The sequence below is a fragment of the Watersipora subatra genome, chromosome 10 (genome assembly GCF_963576615.1).
Source record: "Watersipora subatra chromosome 10, tzWatSuba1.1, whole genome shotgun sequence".
Classification (NCBI taxonomy): Eukaryota; Metazoa; Bryozoa; class Gymnolaemata; order Cheilostomatida; family Watersiporidae; genus Watersipora; species Watersipora subatra.
Window position 1 is genome coordinate 54,866,678 of NC_088717.1, and position 22,755 is coordinate 54,889,432.

At 36.4% G+C, this 22,755-nt stretch overlaps 1 protein-coding gene across 4 annotated transcripts in view; it reads left to right on the forward strand.

The window, feature by feature from the left end:
• LOC137405604 (AF4/FMR2 family member 4-like) overlaps window positions 1-22,755 on the forward strand; it is a 64,890-nt gene that overhangs the window by 25,816 nt on the left and 16,319 nt on the right. For all 4 annotated transcript variants that reach the window (XM_068091923.1, XM_068091924.1, XM_068091922.1 and 1 more), the window contains 7 exons: window positions 3,284-3,357; window positions 8,947-9,168; window positions 12,241-12,609; window positions 13,702-13,885; window positions 14,615-14,758; window positions 15,754-15,878; window positions 22,003-22,065. In XM_068091923.1, the coding sequence (XP_067948024.1) occupies window positions 3,284-3,357; window positions 8,947-9,168; window positions 12,241-12,609; window positions 13,702-13,885; window positions 14,615-14,758; window positions 15,754-15,878; window positions 22,003-22,065 (1,181 nt within the window). The remainder of the gene's footprint in view (window positions 1-3,283; window positions 3,358-8,946; window positions 9,169-12,240; window positions 12,610-13,701; window positions 13,886-14,614; window positions 14,759-15,753; window positions 15,879-22,002; window positions 22,066-22,755) is intronic.

Sequence of the window (22,755 nt, forward strand, 5' to 3'; positions counted from 1 at the left end):
AAATAAATCAGTCAACGATAGTTCATCAGGATGAATATGACTCATTACTTATATTCTACACGAAAGAAAATCACAACCATTCCCTTACATTTATGCAAAACTTAAGTGCAACATCTTACATTTATGCAACCCAATCACAAGTCCGGGTGAACCTTGTCGTAAATTGCTTCATGTTGTTTATTTAACGAAATAAAAGTATCGTCCCATTTCTTTTTTAACTTTACTCACACGCACGTAAGAAGAAATGTGACGCGTGCTCGCTAGAATTCTAGAATTTTAACCAGCCAATAAGAGCAAGGGTTCGGCACGAAATTTCGAGCAGTACCGAAATAGTTCGTTTCGGCCAGAAATGTCCTCAGCCGAACTTTTTAGAGCTGAAAACGACGTCGTTTTGCGTCATTTAGTTCGGTTCGGTGCCCGTGTGACCACGGCTTTAGCCTGACACAGTTGCTAATCATTTTTATGGAGTTGTATTCAGAGTTTTAACGGAAAAAAACTGTAAAGACTTGGAGTTGGAAAATGGGCTTCGATAAAAACAGAAACGGCAAACAAATTAATTGTGATTGATGTAATCGAGTCATTGTTAGGTTTTGTGGACACTTTACTACTGATCACTTGCTATTATGGGGTCATAGAAAATCAAAAATGTCAAATGGTGGCAGTAAAATATAAATGATTTGTTTATTAAAGTGTGGCACTCTATTCTTTAGTCTTTCTCCCGTAGTGGACACAAATAGAAGGTGCTGTCAAATAAAGGTGGCGTTCAAATACAGGTTTTACGGTATGTTAAAAAGGGGAAAATTAATTTTAAAAATTTTAACATTGGTATTTTATCAGTTTATCATTAGTACAAAATAATTCTGCAGTAAGTCATAGATACCAAATATGTGATTTACCATACATCAGCCATCAGCAAAAAAGGTTAGTCAGAACATACGTAGCAAAGCTAAAAGTTTAAAGGTACCGTTTTAGGTGATTTTAAATACTATGATAGTATTTTGTTATTTTATCACAATCTTCACCATGATTAGGCTCTGATGCTTTCTTGTAGATCCAAAAAAATCAAACTACTGCATTTAGTTGGCCTAATCCAGTGCTGTTTTTGTTTAGCACCCGTCGGTTTGCATGTACTGAATGATATCAAACGTTCACTAAACAATCTTGAGCTAAAATAGTATATTGTGTCATTAAAGTTATTTGCAGGCATGAATACTACAGCTCTGCTTGAAATTCTCTTTACATCTTCAATTAGCTAAACATAATGTAGATAACAAAATTTACCTAAACATTATTCAAATATTTTCTCTTGGTATAGCGAGTAACAACTTGTTCATAGAGATTTAACACTGTTCTTCTGCCTAGGAGTACATATCTATTCCGATGGGGGGGGGGTGCGAATTATAAATAGCTTTATCCTAAAGTGTTTCGTATATGCCAATAGTAATAGCAGCTGAGGTTTGTCCACATCCGGCGAATTGTAAACACTATAGGCTCTGCTATCTATAGCTCTACAGACTCTGTCTTACGTAATCTAGTAAAATTTCAATACGTGTACGAGTTATTTATTGATGATAATTAAGAGTGGTAGGGAAGGCGGTGGTAGATAAACTACAGGCTGCGGCGAGTGTCATAAATTGCCCTTGTCAAGTGAGAATTTATCAAGCCTGTTACATATCTATACAATCAGCTGTCACCGCGAGCGCTTCTAGGAACTCCATGAAAACAATAGTTTAACACTGAATACTTAAAAAGCTCTTATATACCTAAGAGCATTCTTTATGAATAAACTTTTGAGTTCAATAAAAATTTGAAAAGTGAGCCATTGACATCCTCTCATTTCTGTCGGTCTACCTGTAGACTGATGAGCGGTCGTAATTTCAAATCTGTATTCCTTACCAGGAAAATGAACTCGCAGTTTTTCTTATAGTTATTTGAGTGTGCTGCTAAGAGTGTGCCGATTTTGCAGCCTTGAATGTGACCCAGCTCGCATGCTATTTGGAAGTTAATAAAACCTTTGCTGGTATGAGGTGAACATATTTAATGCTCTAGCGTGTCAAGCTTTTGAAGAACAGATTTTAATCTTTCTGATGATATGCATTTCTATTAACATTTAAAATCTACTCATATCTCATAACAAATACTTTTTGTAAGCCGAATGTATATTAGCAAATGTATTATACAATGACCTCATGCAAGTGACCTCATGAAATCAATCAGTTAATCAAACCAGGAAGCCACCTGATTAATTGACCGTGTGATATTTTGTGTTGTTGTTTTCGTATGTAGGTATTACCGAATGCTGACATTAGTCCCTGTTATTGCATGGACAAAAACAAGAACGAAGTGTTTCTTTAACTACTTGGTCACTAGGATGGGGGCTAAAGGATGCCAGAACAAATCTCGCATCCTTTAGCTAATATATTACACCTCAGATTGCTCAAAAATTTACGCCGATGAAAGTGAATGCCAATTTCATCAAGAGTCCTCGCCTACTTATCTTCCGATCAATGGCTGCATAGCTGGAGCAATAACAAACATTCATTTTTGTTATTTTCAATGTTCACTGCCCTTATGATTTTAGCTAAAAACAGCGATAAACCATGCAAGCGTATGTATTCATACCTGTCACAGGTACCCTTAGTGGCTAAAAACCTTTGTGGGCAAAGGTTTTTCAATAAGTAGGTGTACACTGTTACATGCATCCAGTGTGGTGCTTCATTACAAGATGTATTCATTTACTTCGTTTACAAGAATGACAAAGTTCAAATAAATGTCTCGGGCATAATGTAGTAATTCATCATTGTGGGACTTGAATTTGTTTAATATATGCAAAGGTTCACTACAGTGTTATGACGATGATTGCATAATGACTGCAATAACCAACCGCGCTAATTATTGTAGCTGAGGTGGCTAATGTCCTTCTCATAGCTTTAGTACATCAACTCATGTTAGTAATATCTACTAACCCTTGCTACTATTGACCGGTTTAAATACACTAATATGAATGGGGCAAGGCAATCTTCCTAGACTGGCGATACCAGACTGGCTAACCAAGTCTTCATAGTTTGTACTTCTTGTTTTCAATGAAAGGGCTACTGACTCGGTCCGACATTAGTGGCCCCTGGTGATTATCATGGCATTCCTTTTAAGTTAACTACACATTGTCTTATGGAGCATCAAGTTCTCATCCACCTTATTGAACGTCATTTATAGATTTCCTAATAGTTGACCGCTTTTCACTCCTTCTGATGGCCTTCAGTAATAATATACGCCTTTGTTGCAGGTAAAAAGACAGAATGATCAAATATCAAACAGAATCAAGGACCTTTTACATCAACCACACCATTTTTCTAGCAGGTATCATCTCCATTTTCTCCTCTTGCACCTGTTCTATTGCATTTCTTTGTCCTATCGCAAGAAACCTGCGATTGTTCAGCGTTTTGGGTAATCCGTTTTTGTGGTGATAATCAGCTAATCCGCTGATCTATTCTTTAGTGTAAAACATTTTATTATTTCACGCCTCGATTCATCCAACTTGTTCATCCAACTTGTTCTACTTGTCATCTTATGCCATCATTTCTTTGTACCTTCAGCAAGGTTCTCATTGTTCTCCGTTGTGTTTTTATGAATCACTGGTATGGCTGCGTGAGTTTTACACTGCAAAAGAAAGCTCAGACAGAAGCTCATGCCTCTCAAATGTGCTTCGTATGGTACATTTAACATATTAGTGTTGATGATAACATGTTATACATGTTATCATCAACACTAACATTGTGCATCTAACACGTTAGTGTTGATAGCAAGCTATACATGGGCATGACAAGAACTTGCATATTTAAATGCATATGTTAATTGACATCAAAGTCGAGTTAAATATATGTTGCCATCTATTCTAAAGCAGTGTAGCATTTTAGTCAAACCTTTGGCAAAGTTAAAAAGTTAATTTGCTTTGTTTGTCACCTGTCGAAACCGTTTGCATGTTGGAGCAAGTATTCTTACATGAAAACATGTTATTAATTTATTTTGGAATACAAAAAACAGTGGTAAATACTTCAACTATTTGCATATAAGACATATATCACATGAAAAATTATTAAAAAGCAATATTTTTGTTTAATGTTATTGCGCGACTTTACCTATGAGACACTTGCGTGAAGTACGTGTTGCGCAATGCTTAGATTCTGTGGTACTCAAACTTATACTAGTTATTATTATTTACATTGACCTAATTTGTATTTGACCTAATTTGTATTTTTAATTTCTATGGATTTTTATTATTACATTTTAGTTTAATTTTTGTCAGTTTTTCTATTTTTATTTTCAAAACTAATTTTTTAATAAATATCAGATGTTATCATTAGGCCTATATGTTAAAAATAAAAATGCCTTCATATGTCAAGACAAATATGGGTTCAAATTTGACATCTCGTGTTGAAAAATTCATATGTAGAGGTGATTGTAAGTCGAGGTTCAAGTGTATTTGATTCTGGGACAGGCAAAGCATCTTGGTCACTTTCACAAGCCATTGAAAGTGATAGTTATACATTTGTGATTTGTCATGCATTTATACATAAAAAGGATAAACTTGTTTTTGCTAAAAAATAAAAAAGATATGTTAGTTGAAATAATATCCCTCCATCCTATTGCTCATCAAAAGTAGCCATGTAAAATACTTGTGTGAAAGAATCATTTATACATTCCATTGTTATGCGAAACCCTTCTAGCAAAGTGATATTTCTTTGATCGCGTCAATGTTTCAATCCATATCCTATCACTGCTTGCCGATGCTGTTTCAGTCCTTTTCTGTTTCTATTTGTGCTCATGGAAGCTTCAAGGAATTTCTAATCGCATTATGGTCGCAGTATGTCACGATTCCCAGATTTACACGGAATAGCCTTGACTCTCTTGATGTAAAAAGAATGATTGTAAGAAGATTCCATTTCGTGTCATATCCGCATCTGAAGGTCTTTATCCGAGTGTCATGCCTAGGAGAGAAAATGAGTTGACAATGAGTAAATGTTGCGAAGATTGAGTTAAAAACTCAGCATTTCTATCGTGGTTGTCTAGAAATCTGTTGTGTTTCGTACTTTCATGCAACAGTAACCGGGCCAATTTCTTGCGTGAGCATTGTCATATTACCGTTGTTGGTTATTACCATTTATTACCATTACATTTGTTATTGTTTTGTTTTGCCAATAAGGATTTTGTATTGAGTTTGATTAGCTGGTTTGTGGAAAGGTGTAAACAACTTATTTTTCCAGCTTTGTATGAACAAATGTCCCGACGTTTGTTGACAGTTGTAATATATTTTAAAAAGAGTAAATATTTATGGTAGACCTACAGCAATGACTCAATATTTAGCCCCCTATCTTGCCTCCCCTATTGTAAAGTCAACATAATTGGGTTATGCTTGACGTAAAGGGTATTGGGTTGGCTTAAAGGGTATAGGGTTCACGTAAAGGGGATATGGTTGATGTGAAGGGGTTAGGGTTGACGTAAAGGGGATAGGGTTGACGTAAAGGGTATAGGGTTGACGTAAAGGGTATAGGGTTGACATGAAGGGTATAGGGTTGACGTAAAGGGGTTAGGGTTGATGTAAATTTATCAATGGTTCAAACAAATTAAAAGTGTGCTGTTAGCTTATGAGCCTATTAGGTTGAGAACTAACCAGGTTTAGGACACAATACTGGACTAACAAATGTGTTATGCTGTTTCTCAAATGCTATATACAGTGTGACGGTTAGTCTTGAGAACTTTTCTTACTATCACAAGGATGGACAAGTGAACCAGTTAAACCACTGTTTTTGGTAAAGCAGCACTATGAAGAAAATATGTCAATCATAAGCTAGAAATCAAATCAGTCCCTACTTTTATTAGCTAGTAATTGCAGCAAAACTGAGACACTAATCATGATTCAATGCTCTGTAATTCAGTGTTGTAATCATGATTCTAAACAGCTTCCACTTGCTGGACTAGAAGTTTAGTTCAAACAAGTAACTTTTAGTTACCAAACAACTTACTAATCTGTGCTACGGTTCTACCTGTTGAAGCGTTTTAATGATATCACGTGTGTGCAGCCTATTAAGATCTTTGCCAGAGAGAGGGACTCTCGTTATTGCTGTATGGTCAGTGTGGCGACGTGTTGTAACCACGCTAGGAGATACAAGGGCAATTGATTTTATTGTCCAATGCTGGAAGCTTGGAAACTAACAAAAACCTAGTAGAAACCTTCCTTTGACATTGGCTTTCCCAGCCCAACATACATACGTCACGTTCATCATTAATCATGCTGGTGGATTATATTCACCATCTTCCCCTATCACGTTCTTGCCTATAATGTTATCTTGCTTCAGCCCTGGCCTCTCTCTCTCCTTCCTCTCCTTCTCCTCTCTACTCTCTCTACTCTCTCTCTCTCTCCCATAAGTACAGGCCCCATATCATTCTCGAACACAGTAATCCAGAGTGGCGGTTGGCACTTGGTTGAGTACCTTTTATATTTATTCATGAGGATTTTTTTTGGAAGTTTCACTGAATATGATTAGAGGAAGACTATGGTGAGCATTACAAAGTTGTTAACTCCTGTCAAGGCAGGTTCACCCTATATCGCTGTATGTCGGCGTTGTCCTTCGACCTACGTCATCGACTTTGTGCTCCAGGGACCGATAGCATCGACGAAGCAACACGGATATGTCAGGAAAGTTTGCAGTTTTTCCGGAAAACCTTTTCGATATTTTGCCCAGCATCGACGACAGCCTGTACAATGTGAACCATTTCGGCGATAGTGTTTTTGCAGATAGCGTGATTTATTTATTTCCATTTATGACAGTTGCTGCAGAAATAGTAATTAATTTGATCACGCCAAAATAAAGAGGTTTCTTCGTGAAAAGTTAGAAAGAAAAACGAGAGCACTACGTCACGGAGTAGTTGCTGATGCAAACGCGGATGGGTTTGTGACAGTGTGAACATTGTTATCTTCGATGATCACCAAAGTATTGATACAGGGATATAGTGTGAACCAGCCTTTAGGTGTAAACAAGTTTCCAACTCTGTCATTCCATCCAACTAATTTGCTCATCTCATTTGGCATTGTTGCTGTGTAATTAAATTTTAAACATAAATTTAAATATAAATTTTAAACAATCATTCTACACTTCCTTGTTTATTATGTTTAACAAAGCTATTGTTACATACATTATAATCGTGGTTACATGGAGCTGATTGAATTACACCACGGCTCATACAAGCAAATAATTTTCCGGAGCGCTTATTGAGCTCGAAGTGGACTGGATTGCTGTCGAGTTGTTCTCCATTCGTTGGGAGTTCATCTAGTAGAAAAAAAGGGCAACGCCGGCTGTTCCACTTCATTATATGATTACATATATATCTTTAGATCAGGCAGATTTTGTTGTTGGAGTACAACTGAAGATTTTTCTTTTATGGCAATTTCACTCACATGCAAAACACAGTGAACCCTCGCCATACGATTTTAGTTCGTCCCAGTGTTGGCATCATAAGATGAAAATTGCGTATAGAATGGTATAGAAACCCATAGTAAATATCTAATGCAAAACACCCCCCCCCCCCCCCCGATAAAATCATTTAAAATTCTATATATGTAATGTAGGCTACATACTAAAAATAGGTACCAAAAATATAACTATGGTAACTATAGTTACCTACAGTAACGTTAGTATATTTAGTGGTTATGATCTGTAACGATAAAATGTAATGTTACGATGTATTATGTGCAGTGCGTACCGTAGGGAGTTCTTACTTTTGAGGCAAAAAAAAAAATAAACATTGAATTTAACTTGATGAATTTAGCTTACTAAACACAGACTTGAAGCTAAGTTTTAGTATGTGTTTTTAACTATTTTACCGAACTTCAACTTTTTCATCGCTGAAATTTCATCACATATCTGTTTCCGGTTTCGTCTTCACAATAACTAATAATGAATAACGCCGAACTGAGTGAGATCGAGAATTGTATCTATTTCATTTGCTGTTAGAAGGATTTTGATGAAAAGCATATCGGCATATTTCTTAATCCGATGTAATTAGCACACCGACTGCCAAATTTGAATTCCCAGAGAAATTTTTGTTGTCTTGTATGGCGAAAAATATTTCGTATGGAGAGGGCAAGAAATCAGCTTGTTCAACATCGCAGGATGAAAAAATCATAGAACAGGGTCATCGTAATCGTAGAACAGGGTCATCGTAACCCGAGGATGCACTGTAATTCAAGTCAACGACACTGCCATACACGTAATTTACTGAAAACTAATGAATAGCTGTTGCATTTGCTATATTTTTCCCAATATCTTGTGATAAAAAAAATTTTAAATTTCCATCCAATCTACTTACACCAGCTCAAAAATAGGTGTTCCTTTTCAAAACAATTTTTTGTAAACTCATGTTTGCGTACCAGAGAAGTCAGTTTTTAGCAATAGACACATTGAATTATGCACCAAACATTCGCTCATGTACTATGACTTCAATATTCCTTTTTCAGAATATCTAATGAACACTCCCGCAAAATTTTCACTTCAAGGCTCAACATGAATTGTTAATGAATTAAATGTATTTGAGGGAATCATGGTTGCATAACAAATGGCGCAAATAGCAATGCTAACTACTCATGTACATATGTACAAAAATCAGTCAAGTATTCCAAATCCTACACGCTACGTTTATAAAGATAGTTTTGTATAGACTAATTGTATAGACAACTCCTTGCATTCACACTAGTTACCAGTGTAGAATTTTTAGTTGCTGGACCACGGAGACTTGGGGTTCATTCCTCGGTCCAAGTGAGCTACTTGGAAAGGTCACAGTCACTACCATTTATCTTTGTCTAACACGCCGGGCTATGATTACTTTTTTAAATGATAATAATTACAATCGAATTCACCTAGCAGTCTCCAATTATGTATTTCTTGTTTTTAGCCCTGCCTATCCGAAGGCACCATCAGTAAGTAAAGCTCAACAAAACAGTCAGCGTGGTGGTGTTGAGCGTGTGTCCACACATCCAGAGGGTGGTCCACAGCCAACAGATAAGGACAAACACAACAAAACAGGTCGTGAACCCAAAAAGAAATCGGACAGCTCAGAGCATAAACACAAACACAAGGAACGAGACAAGGATAAGAAGCGTAAATCTTCACATAGGTAAGTGAATATCGGTGCATGCCACATGCAAAGCTTAACAACCCGCGTTCTCCAACTACAGGAAATTACGATTTTCTTTTGAGTGGATGCTGTGCCTTTTTATACGCATTCCTATGGGATGTCCTTTTCATAGTGAGGGTGTTTGGTGCCACCCTGTCTGTCGACTCTGAGGTATCGTTCCCTTGAGTAGTTAGTAGTACTGTGCTTGCAGTATGTGCACTCAGCTGTAGAATATTTTACTCGTGTAAGTGTCTTAACCTAAGATAACATCACTATGAACAGATATTTCTTCTTCACAATCTTTTCTTCTACCAATCCAGTGATACTTAGCATGTACTCTTGTCAGCTTTGCTTTATAAGCAATCTGGGTTGCCCTTCGGAAGCAGTCCTTTGAAAACAGCCGTTTACGTTGTAGCAAATTCTCATAACTGCCTTGTTTGGTTAATTTATTAAAACTATATAACGAAATTTGATTAATAAAATGGAGTTATTTTGCTGTGGCTGTGTAACTTTAGAAGGCAAAAAAGTTCAATTTTGTCAACCCTATTCTTTATTATGCCATCCATGTCCTTGAACATATATTTTTCTTGGGACAGAGTCAAATATAGTTGCAAACATAAATATGCAAAGTTTGGGAATGGCTAAACCTTTGGGTATATATTTTGCTCCAAAGACTAGACGAATTGATGTGACAGTGGTTTTTATGGCTAGCTAACTTTCTCATGATAATAACAAGGATTATGCATGTTTTTTCAATAAAAACAAACTGGAAAATATTGTTTGTTTTGGCCTTCTCCCGTTATGTGGTGGTAATGTCGCCGTTGATCATAGCTTAGTAGTAGCTACACCCATAATTCATACCAATGGAATGTGGTTGACTAACATGTCCTAGCAAGCCTATCATGTTTCTATGATGGGATTTCTCTGTTTGTTTCATCCAAAAGCTATGTAGTTGGTTGGTTTCAGTGTTGCCCCAATTTAATTACTGAAACTGGTTCCTCTTTGAAACCTATTCACACATTGATCTGTTCTTTAATACAAAGCAGTGGCACCATCAAATGTCTATTGATGAGTGTCATAATAAATATACATAAGTAAATATTTTTCTATGTTAATCATTGGTAGCTTGTTAGAAGTGGTCAGTATATTCTCTCAGATGGTAAAACATGTCATGTCTAGTTCCTGCGCAACTCACGGCAAGGGGACTCGGTGCCGGTTGCTACAATTGCAAACTACTATTACAGAGGTGACAACTACTGAAGAGGTTTGCCAAGTGGCTCGCAGTCTTCCAGAAGGAATAACTTGTTTTTTATTATTTCTCTGTTTGTTTTATCTAAATGCTAGTTGATTGGTTTCAGTGTTGCCCAATTTGATGTCATTGATATTTTGATACCATCAATGATTGTGTGTTTCTTGTTTCCACCGAAATGCAGTGGCACAAGCGATGGAATGAAAGTCATCCCTCCTGTGAACAGCAATTAGGTATATCTGCAGAATGTTATTCATTTTAATAGAAATAATTTCAATCCAGTTATGACACGCTAGTCGCGATGGTTTGCTTTATTTAGGTGTTTGTGTCTATAAATAGATAAAAGCATGATAATTAGGAAGTTTTATCAATATTACAATGAACCGTTATCACGATTCACATGGTCTGAAATTTGAATAGTCCTAAATAGACTTTTAACGACGTCTTGACTTTTAGGAGAAAAAGTTCCTATCAAAACGCTTGAAAGATTGACTAACCATAGCAAGTGACCAAATGTGTGAGAACTGCTGACATTGCCAAACGTGTAACCTTGATCGGTTGGCACGGAAATTAGGTTAACTTAGTGTCATGCAAAAGTTTGTTTCATCATTAAACTTTGAATTTAGCCAGCGCATGCAGGTACTGCGTCCACCTGCGTGATGCTATGCAGATTGTCTTCATGGGAGTTGTTATTTCTTGAAAGACTATAGTGCCAATGGGTTTCCATACAGTCAAGGAAGATTGTATGCCACAAAATTCCATAAAATTTTGTTCATTGGTGTGTTGAGATCAAATTAGGTTTACTGTCTGATTGTTAACTTATTGTGCAGTCCTTTATGGTCTGATTACTGTGGGAATGCCGACAGTAGAAATTATAACATGTCATTCAAAACAAGATCTGAATATTGTTCATGATAGTTTGACTGTATTCGTGATACTTGGGTTCCTATGCTATCCAGGAGAAGGATGGATGGAAAGTACAGTGTCCTAGTGCAAGCATTAGACTTGTAATTACCTATCCCTATCTCTATCATTTCATGTACATTGTCATTATATTCAGCGCAAACGCTAACCAGGCACAGCCTAGCAATAATTGGCATAAATACTTTCTTGTTATTAAGAAGTTAGAACGTTTTTATAGACGCGTGCAGCTGGATATGCTTCTTTTTCTTACACTATAAACAGCGATGTACTAACTGGCTCTAGGGTCGTGTGAGCATTTTTATATCTGAACGATAAATTATTTTTTTCACGTTTGCCTCAGTTGCTTGGCCGTGTATCTGAATTTCCTGTCAAACACCGTTTATATCTTATCACTTTTGGCTTGCCAAAATGTATAACTGCTGTAGTAGCGCATTTTAACAAAGAAAAGTGGCAGGTAACAGGTAAGTGTATTGGTGTAGCAGGGATGGTGTCTGTTATCTGTCAAAGTGCCTTATCTATATTGCTGCTATAGAGAGGTGCTTCAATAGTAAGTTACTTAGCTCAGCTTACATTTAGTACACAAACAAGCGTGCTCACCCCTCAATTGTTCTCACCCGTCGTGGTTGTCGTGGTTTTAGCGGTTGTCGTGGTTTTAGCGGTAGATATTCAATCATATCACGGAGCTTAACATTTGTGTACAAGCTGAAACTACAGTCGCCCTGAATTGCGGTAAACCGATGATGGGCAAGCCTTCGCGGTGTGACTTCCATGTTTGCTGTCACTGATGTGTACGCTTCCAGCAGCCACTTATTCTAAATTTTAATTGAACATAACCAACAACTCTGTGTAATGTTGTCTGACTGTATTTTGCTATCATCCTGTTAAAACTGCTTTTGTAGTGAGGATAGGCATGCTAAAAAGAAGTCAAAATCTACGGACAAAGAAAAAACGCATTCACCCGTGACAGTCAGGGAACCGGTGGCAGCTCTTACGATACCCAAGAAGATAAAGCATCGATCATCGTCCGTCTGCAGCGACCGTAGTGACCTCTCAGCCAGGTCATCTACTGACAAACAGTCGACTAGCATTAGGCATGCAACTGATCACTTACACAGCTCAAAGCACTCCAGCAACAAGTCTAAACACTCAAATAGTGGTGGTGCTGCCTCGCAATCAACTTCGGCATCATTACATGATCAGAGTTTGTCGTCTCGACACACGAGCAACCTCGGTGGCTCTTTGACAACTGCTCAGGGTTCTAGCAATAGGTGAGTCGTCGTCTGCTCATTCATATCACTCTGAATGCTACTCTATTATATTTTAGCCGCTTTATTTTTTAAAGAAGATTGTATCCTAATATTTCCTGTAATGCGGGTCAGTCAGAAAATGCTATCTCTAGCTGTGACCAGGATAGCTACATTTTTTTCTCTCTAGCTGCTTAGGCGCTGCCAGCTATAACTGCAAAATAATGACAGGGTTTCCAGTCATTTGTCTGTCTACATAGATGTATGCTTTAATTAGATTTAATTATCAATTTGCTCAGCATGCACTTAAAATGGCGTTGGTGTAGCATTAAAGCCGACCACATATCGTCATCGCTATTTAATGTTTGTAATCTATGATAATCAATGGCTTGTCATGTTATAAGCGTGTTCAGTGAATGTTAAAGATGTTTTTACTGGATTCGCTTGTGGGGAGTCTTGCTATCGATGTAGTATCGTATCGATTATAAGGGATGTAGAAAGGAATAACTCTCCGGGCTTAGTCAATTAATAGTAGATTTGTTCATGCCTACCAGGTAATGATTATCTGAATACTGTTTATTCAAATTATATGATAACTTGTTATGTCTCCAAATAAATTCACTTTGCCCCATTACAGATTTTGTACTCAATAAAATTCGCTATTTGGTATGATTGATTTGAAATGAAAGTCATTTGTTATTGATTTAGTCACCTCAGTGATGTTTCCTTGCTGATAACTGAACATTGAAGATCTGTGTAGTCAGTCTGTAAAGTTAACTAATATGTTAGTCTGCAGTGGTATACTAAGGTTTTATGACTTAGTAATTGTTTAGCCAGACCGTCCAGAACTCATTACATTGTATAGGCTTATGTGAGATGTGCAAAAACGACTCCTTGAAGCATTGCGATTATTTTCAAATAAATCTGGCACTGCTGTTCAAAGGAGATCAATTTTTACTCATGTCATCAAGAGATAGGTTGCTTCAAGCCATTCCTGATAAAAGATGTTAAACTTTATTTAAACATGAATAAATCATAAAGTTTCTGCATCAACCAAACATAAATAAATTTAACTAGTAGTCGTGATGTACTATCCACACATGTGTAATTCTGTAGTAACAAATGTGCAACAAAGTATCCCGGCTTGACGTCGCTCACAGACCTCTCAAACAATGAGAGAAGCGCGAACAAGTCGAGAGAGAAGGAGGATAGGGTCATCAACGGACTTATTCGTCCCGGAGGAAAGCCCACTAATCTAGTCATTCCATCTATCAATGCTAGTCAGTCCGCATCACTTCAGGTAGTCCTCTTATCCGATCATTGTTTACACTCGCTGCTCATAACAACAGAGCTGGCGGTTTTACCGGTTTTTGTTCTGGCATTGGAATTGACTCAGTTTTAGTCATTTTGCGCAGATTATAGATTATGTATTGTATGATAGGTAAGTAGATAGGTAGAGAGATAGATTGATAGATAGATCGATAGATAGATAAATAGGGTAAAGATATAGTTGTCTTTTTGTATTCGCACACTAGATAAATATAACATTATTTACACCAGTCAGTGCCATTTAAAGCAAATCAGACCATGAGACAAAAAACAAAAACAAAAAATTGTAAATTATGTGTAGTGAAAAAAAGCTCTTTTTGCATAACACTGTTTTATACTGTAATATGGCAAGGTGTTGGTGTCTGGTATAAGGTGTAGCAGGTTTTAGAGAAGTAGGAAGGTAATGGGTGGTCAGGCAGATTGGAGATATGATTTGAGTACTTTAAAAGATAGGTACTCTCCATGTTCTACTTACCTTCAGTTGTAGCTTCATGTAGATTTTGCTGTAGGATTATATCTTATTACGGACTAAATGACTTGATATTTTCTTCTCTATTTGTATGCGTTTGGACTTGAAGGCTATTTTAATAGAGATCACAAGGGATTAGAGACACCCAGTTTCCTGACTATTGTTGCACTTTTGAGCAGTACAGCCCTGCTGAGTAAGTCAGTGCTTGTAGTAATAGCTTTGACTATCTAGGGTGACAAAGATGACCTGCCTGTTAATAAGATACTCAAAGAGATGCTCATCAAACCTACAGAAAAGATAACCGAAATACAAACTCCGTGCAAGATAGAGACAACTTCCCCATATCGCTTCCAGAACATCAACAAGTCATTAGAGGTATGCGTGACTTGTTGAATTGAAAACAGACAGTCTCTGCCCATTTTTCAATTTGTTGACCAAATGGTATCTTCATGCGCTGTACATCTCCGGTTCTGTCTACTTCCTTACATTTACGTGTAATTTGTATTTATAATGTAGCGCTTTGCGTTCAGCGTGTTAGAGAGTTTTGTGAACTTTTAGGCATTGTGTTTCCGTTAGTAATTTACGATGGAGATTCCAACTTGGAATGCAAATTCTGTTACCCTGTTTGCTGGGTGGCTTGTTTCCATGTTCAGTCTTCCTAATGAATAGCAGGTATTTAAGGTACTTTCTGAAAGCAAAAATTCTGTGGTGGTTATCGCTAGTTGGTGGGTATCCCTCTTGTCCCCATCTTAGGTGACCAACTTGGGGAAGTTTTACCTTCCTAGTCAGGTCTTACACAACTATATAAATTCTTATAATTGCTTTGATATAAATTGATGATTGAAACAGATAGTTGTCAAATTATAGATAGCGTATTTTGTATAGGTAGAAGGGTTTTATATATGACTGTATAAAGGCTGTTATATGACTGTGTAAAGGGTGTTATATGGATGTATAAAGGGAGGTGTCTGCCTATGTAAAGGGTGTTATATGGATGTATAAAGGGAGGTGTCTGTCTGTGTAAAGGGTGTTATATGACTGTCTAAAGGATGTTATAGGGATGTATAAAGGGAGGTGTCTGTCTGTGTAAAGGGTGTTATATGACTGTCTAAGGGGTGTTATATGACTGTGTAAAGGGTGTTATATGGATGTATAAAGGGAGGTGTCTGCCTATGTAAAGGGTGTTATATGACTGTCTAAAGGTTGTTATATGACTGTGTAAAGGGTGTTATATGGATGTATAAAGGGAGGTGTCTGTCTGTGTAAAGGGTGTTTTCTTGTAGAAGAATGTTGTTTAGCTGTAGGTGTTATCTGTGGAGAGGGTCTTGTCTAGATATGATATCTGATGTGCGTAGTACACATTTCTGTAGGCCTGCAGTGACAGTCTCATTAGTAAACCAGACAGGATAAGGCATCCTTCCAATGTGAAAGAGGTTATGTCAAAGGGTGGCCTCAACAAGCCATCCTTACCACCCAAACCAGAAAACCAATCCAAGTAAGTGTTGAAGAGACAATGGGCTTTGGCTTCTTTTTATATGCCTATGAAAAGTTGACCATTAACAAAGTTTTAGATAGCGTATCCTGAGCCATTTGTTGTAATAAGAAAGTAGACCTCACCTTTAATTATCTAAGTAAGGGTTTCACCCATGCTCAGAGGTCTGTCCAATCTAATGTTGCGATATCGAACCAAGATGGCGTAGGATACAGATGTAATATATGCATAGCCAGATTACTTGGTCTGTTTGTACTTCCATAGGCTGCTGGTGTTCATGCTATTATAACATTGAATGTATTTCATGTTTTATATATAATACAACTTGGGGGCAAGCCTCGACTTGTCACCGCTACACTCAAGTTTCTCAATGCGTGACTCAAAATTTGATCAAATATCTTTCTCATTACACAAATTAATTTCCAGTATATCTGGTCTGCCATGTCATAAAATTTTGCAGGTTTTAGTAAAAGTTGTAAAACCTCATAGAAGATAATAACATAAAAATACCCAAAATTATATAACTCGGTGAATTTAATCTAGATCTAGTGTAAGTTGAGTAGTTTATACCATGCATTTTATCATTCTTTATACAGCCTAACTTATACCGAGCCTACACTTACATTATCTAAGTAACAATAAAAATCAATTTTTATGATTACTAGTTTGTTAGCGTAGTTTTCCGCATTTAGCTCTGTATATAGTTTCTGTAAAGCTTTTGTTTTAGTGTTATACGTAATTGTTTCAAACTCTAGAAACTAATTAGGCAAATTTTCACACATTACTACAAAAATATTCATTCCAACATTCAATGGTTTTAACAAATGAAGTAAATATTGAGATGGATTAACTTCTTATGCGCGTATTTGAATGTCTATTTATTACATGATTCAACTTACAAAGCTATGAGTCCAAATTTATTAATTTATCAACAAGACTTGAGTACAGCATTTCGTATCTTCATGTTTCAAAAAACTGAAAATCAGTGTTTACGTCTTATCAACTAGATCAGTTGTATTAGATAATCTTATCAACTAGATCAGTTGTATTAGATAATCTTATCAACTAGATCAGTTGTATTAGATAATCTTATCAACTAGATCAGTTGTATTAGATAATCTTATCAACTAGATCAGTTGTATTAGATAATCTTATCAACTAGATCAGTTGTATTAGATAATCTTATCAACTAGATCAGTTGTATTAGATAATCTTATCAACTAGGTCAGTTGTATTAGATAATCTTATCAACTAGATCAGTTGTATTAGATAATCTTATCAACTAGATCAGTTGTATTAGATAATCTTATCAACTAGATCAGTTGTATTAGATAATCTTATCAACTAGGTCAGTTGTATTAGATAATCTTATCAACTAGATCAGTTGTATTAGATAATCTTATCAACTAGATCAGTTGTATTAGATAATCTTATCAACTAGATCAGTTGTATTAGATAATCAAAATCTGCTTCATTTTAGCAACAACTAGCTGAACTTGACCCAAAACTGAAACATTTCTGTTTCGTGCGGATGTTGACTGCGGAAATAACTCGTCAATGTTATTTACAAATAATATTGATGCTCTGCTAAGGAAGTCTTGGATTATTGGATTAGTGAATATTTTATTCATATTGATACGATATATTGATAAAAGCATTGCAAGCGAAATAGTTATTGTTGTTAATAAGTGAATTTCAAATGCAAAAGAGTTGGTGAGAGCTGATCTATTGGTTTATCTCTACCTACAGTTTTGCAGCTTCTCGATGTCGGTTGAACATAGGTGTGTCGGATTCAGGAACTATGGCTGTGTTTAAGCCATATAACTAAAAAACATGTTTCGTGCCATACGTCGTATTTTGTCATGTTTTGGCAAATCTTCATTCCGTTTTAGCCCTTTTGCAGGCGAGTTTTTTGGCTATTCGAAACCCCCTGGGCAAATTAGTTTTTCACAAATAGATATAAAAATAAAATCATTGATACACTCTTATTTATGATATTGTATAGGTGTATTATGTTTTTATAATACAGGTAAATACAAGCAAACATGTTTCAAGTCAATTCTTCATATAACTGTTTCTCTAGCTATGGTACTTTTGGAAGAATTCGACCTTGCAGTGGCCTACATCGCAGTTTTCACACCATGTTCTTATTCTTGTTTCTCTATAGCCTTGCCTATGCCTATAGCTTTTGGAGGACACCATGACAGTAAAAGAAAGTTTTTTGCACTCTGGGAAAACATTCAGAAAGCAGAGGCAAGCTACAAACAAATTCCCAATTTTATTTAAATATGTTTTTATTGCGGATTTTTCGCTCATTTAGTATTGCGAAAACGATCGTTTTTTTCTCAAAATGGCTTATTTTTTGTTGCTAACAGAGACCAATCTATTGTAGTTTACTATTGATAAAAAATTAAACAAGAAAAGGCAATTAGCTAACCAGAAAATAATTTTTAAAAACATTCGTGTACATATTAGTCGCTCTGCCCACTGGTGTCGGCATCGCAAAACGACAAAAATGTCGCTATGCCTGCAAAAGGGTTAATAAGCAACACTAAGTTTACTTTTAACCATTTCTGGCTGATACCAGCAACTTTATCTAATCTAAATGGCCTTATTGATGAGGAATACATCGCTGCGAATCACTCTCTGTACACTGATGATTTTCTCATGTCTAGTTGTGAAAGTAGACCTTGTGCATTTTATCTGCATCAGTTATCCGCTTATCTCCCTAACACTGCTTGTGATGACTCCTAAAAACAGTTCCACTCATCACCTACGTGCGAGTGAGCATTAATTGAATGCCGAGAAGTGCACTTGGAAAGACAAATTTAGGAGTAGCCATAAAGAACATGATTTAATTACAAGAGCCAGTTACTGCTGTTACATGGCGAATCGGTGAAACTTCACCTTGTGTAAAGACAACTCCACATATAGACTCATCGTGTTTCTCTGTTTTGTAACCATTTTTGTCAGTTACCATCATTTTGTGAAAAAAATTAATTTTTATTTCGCATCACTCAGTTCCAATATTTGAGTTGATGATTGGGGCTGATATGGGCAGATAAGGAAAAAAAGGCTCTCCTTATTTGCTCAATGCTCGGAGATGGTAGATATTAGATAGATGATAGCAAGCTTTATTTGAAGTCTTTGCCAATATTGTAATTGCACCAGGCTTGTCAACAATTTTTGGTAGTTGATAGACTTGTTGAAAAACTTACGTCAATTCTTTTGAACTTGTCATTGTATAGACCAGTATAATAGTCAATCCATGGTATAAACTATAAACCAACATAGCCAACTTGCAAGGCTTGTGACTGCTGCAAATCCCGCAGATTGCTGACACATTTGAAAACTGTAAATTCATACCATTTGCTTTCTTAAGTGCTAATATGAAATAACATATGCTCACTAGTAACTTCTCGTTATTAAGTGCCAGTTGCTAGTATGCGCCACCTAATATGGTTTTCCATGTTGTTAATGATGATTTGCTGTTAAAAGTTTAGCTCTTTTGGTCGGAATTGAATAACTATTACATTGCTAAGATATTTACACCGCTATGTAGCAAACTGCAGATACCAGATCTGTATAAGGTCAGACAAATAAATCTCTCATACTTGACTCGCTATCAGCTATAGCTAATATGTCCTACAATCATTTGCCTTTAACTAAAGCAAACAAACAAGCTTTACAAATATTCATCGCTTGTCCTCAGTTATAGTGAGCATCTAGCGGAGAAATACATTGACTGAACTATTTGCAAACTTTTGTTTTTCATTTTTAAAGAAAAGTTGAATGAAATTACCTTTCAACGCATCTAGCGAGTTCCTTGGCAGTTTAGTTCGACAATATGCGCCACTGAATAACTAGTATATTGATTGACAATGTAGAGTTGGCGTGTAGATAACATTTTGATATTATTGGTTTATGACGTCTGAGCTGACAGATAACCTACAACACTCAAACCGATGTGTGAAACAAAATGATATGTTGATAAGAGGTGATGTGATGAGTTGTTGGCTTCTCGCCCTGTTTAGCTCACACTTATGCATCTGTGATTAGGTGATACGTAGGATTGCTTCTGTCACGTTTATTCATCTGATGCCTGACAGATCGGCATAATTTCCTCATGCCTTCTTTCCATGATATGATACGATTCCAAGTCGAGTCAGCTTTTTCTTTTGTGTTAGTTGTTTCACTAGTCCTTGAAGGAATGATGTATCGTATACTGGCTGTTGAGCGGAAACATTTGTGTCAAGTGTGGAGTTGGATCTGGAAGATTGATTCTTGTCATTGTCAATAAAACCAGATAATACAAGATATTACAATAATCTTGAATAGCGATGCTAAACGTGTACTCACAATTACAAGCCACCCAGATAATCTCTAATCAGAAATTATTGTTGTATCTCTGCGTGTAATTGTGGTGATAATTTTGTTGCATGTTATTATTTTCTTCTACTTCTAAGGAAACAAAACCACCATCTGCTTCAAGTTATAAAAAGCTTTTTTCTAACATATCAAGAAAAGGAAACTCTGAAATGAGGCAGTCCTTCATTAAAACGTACAGTATTCCTTTGGTATAGGCATGCTGTACCAAGAGAACTCCTTTCCTGTTTGGGTTTTAAAAATGGCCATTTCCCATTTATAGTTCTGACATATCGGGAACATTCGATTAAACTGAACGACAGTAGGCGCTCCTACAACGTAAGTAATTCATTCCAGGAACGTTTACATTGTAGGTAATTTAGGTTATAAGAATGGTGAAATACATGTAAATTGTCTAATCTGTTCCAAGATCTTTCCAAACTCATATCTTAGCCCATGCAAAAAAGAAAAACTTGACTTAACTTTTTTAATTTGTGGGCTCTACCGTAACTGCAGTATTACTGGTTTGCATCGACAACTTTTCTCCTTTTTATAATCAATCTCACTGGTTTTATAGACCATGATTGCGGTAAATTTACAACAAGTTGATGGGGTGGGGACTGCGCATTTTCGACTTGCATTCACAATAATTTGCCAATTTTTTCTAAACAGCAAAATCTATTCTGCAAAGTAAAACTAATAACAAATTTTTCCTACGTCTCTAATAAAGCAAAACAACAATCTTTTTACTATAAAAGCGGATCTACCTGTTGGTCGTCTATCTGTATCCAGGGATAAAAGGTTAGGATAAAAGATAACTTCCGACGATACTCCAACTCTATGACATTTAGATCGGTAGTCTGACGCTGTAACACCTGTACCAATCGATTGCCTTTGTATTTATGAACAATTGCGCAGCTATCCTATTTTCCTTTTTGTCGACACATATAACGATCTATTACAACGAACTAGAATGTCGTGAAAGTTTATAAGTATATATAGTATATATAGAAAGTTTATATATAGAAAGTATATATAACTGCAATACAGAAGGTGTTTTTCTTTCGCAAGTGCTGCGAGATAAACTAACAATCAAATCGAATTTAAAACCTCCCCCGACTTGACACTACGTTATACGGAATTTTTTATGTTGTAGGAAGCAAATTTAACAGAAAGTTTTTACGTTTATCTGGATTTCACGTTATAGGAGGTATACGTTATAAGAATGTCTACTGTACTAGTACTAGATACAGCACTTACTAACACACCTATTGTGTGTAATAAATGTATCTGCTTGTTTTGCGCTGTATTGGAACCTCACAAAATTGACCTCTTGCAATGCACTATGTATCATTTATCCATTAGAACTGTTCTCAATCATGAAGCACTACATGTGTACAGCTCATCTACACATATCGATGATCTACAAATTAGTCATGTGTCCATATTGCCACACAGTATAGATAAAGAATGGGGAATTTTTAATTCCGTTTGCTCTCCTGTAAAATTACCGAGCATTCATTTAGCATAGATTATAGGACGTAGGATTGTCAACTTGGGAATGCTTCATTACATCATGCCAATGACTCGACTCTCTCTCTCTCTCTCATTGGTTGCTGAGGTTAATGCAATGCTTGCACTATTCAGCTAAAGTCAACATTCACTTCATCATTCTTACGCCTACGGGGAAGTCATGTAGGCACGTAGACACGATGCTCGCGTTAAAACCAACATCCAAGCCACTATTTTCCTTTCTTTTTAGTGGTATCGTCGATGATCTCCAACTCAGCCCCTCAGATGCCGGTAGCGACAGCGGTTCAAGCAGGTATGTGTGATATGATAACCTTCGTTTCTGTCATCACCTTAATCTTGCGGGAGAGATTCGTTACTGCTGAGTTTTTTCTATCTGCTGCTTGAGTCTGTGCTGTGAGACATGTTTGAAGTAGGTGTTTGTCTCACATCTGAAAATGATTGTAAGATTGGTGAAACTTAGATCCAATAATGTCTTCATTTTGAGGGTATATCGGCGTTGTCGGGTAACAAGGTCATACCAAAAACTACACAAGGCTAGTCATAAACTGTCATGCAACTTATGTACAAAGTAGCTTTTTGTGTTTTCCACTATACAGGCGTGTTAGTAAATATCTAGTGTACTTGTACTAGCGTTTGTTAAAATTGACCAGGAAAATAACCTGAAAAGACTTTACATATTGAAAAAATTGAATCCATTTTCAAAACAAATTCGAAAATACCTGTTCGTTCATGTGGTTAAATATTCTATGTAGGGTGTTTCTAATGCTGACAGAATGGTTAATTATGGCTCATCGCTGTTTCTTACTGCTTTATTTGGTTGTAAATGATAACAAACAAACATCGGAGCAAATATTCTGATAAACATATATTGTAACTTGTAACGTAATAAGGTTACAAGGTTACATTGTTGTATTACCATTGAGCTAGGTGGGTGTGTACACACGGCGATGTGTAGGTTTAGTCATAGTGGCACAACCCACTC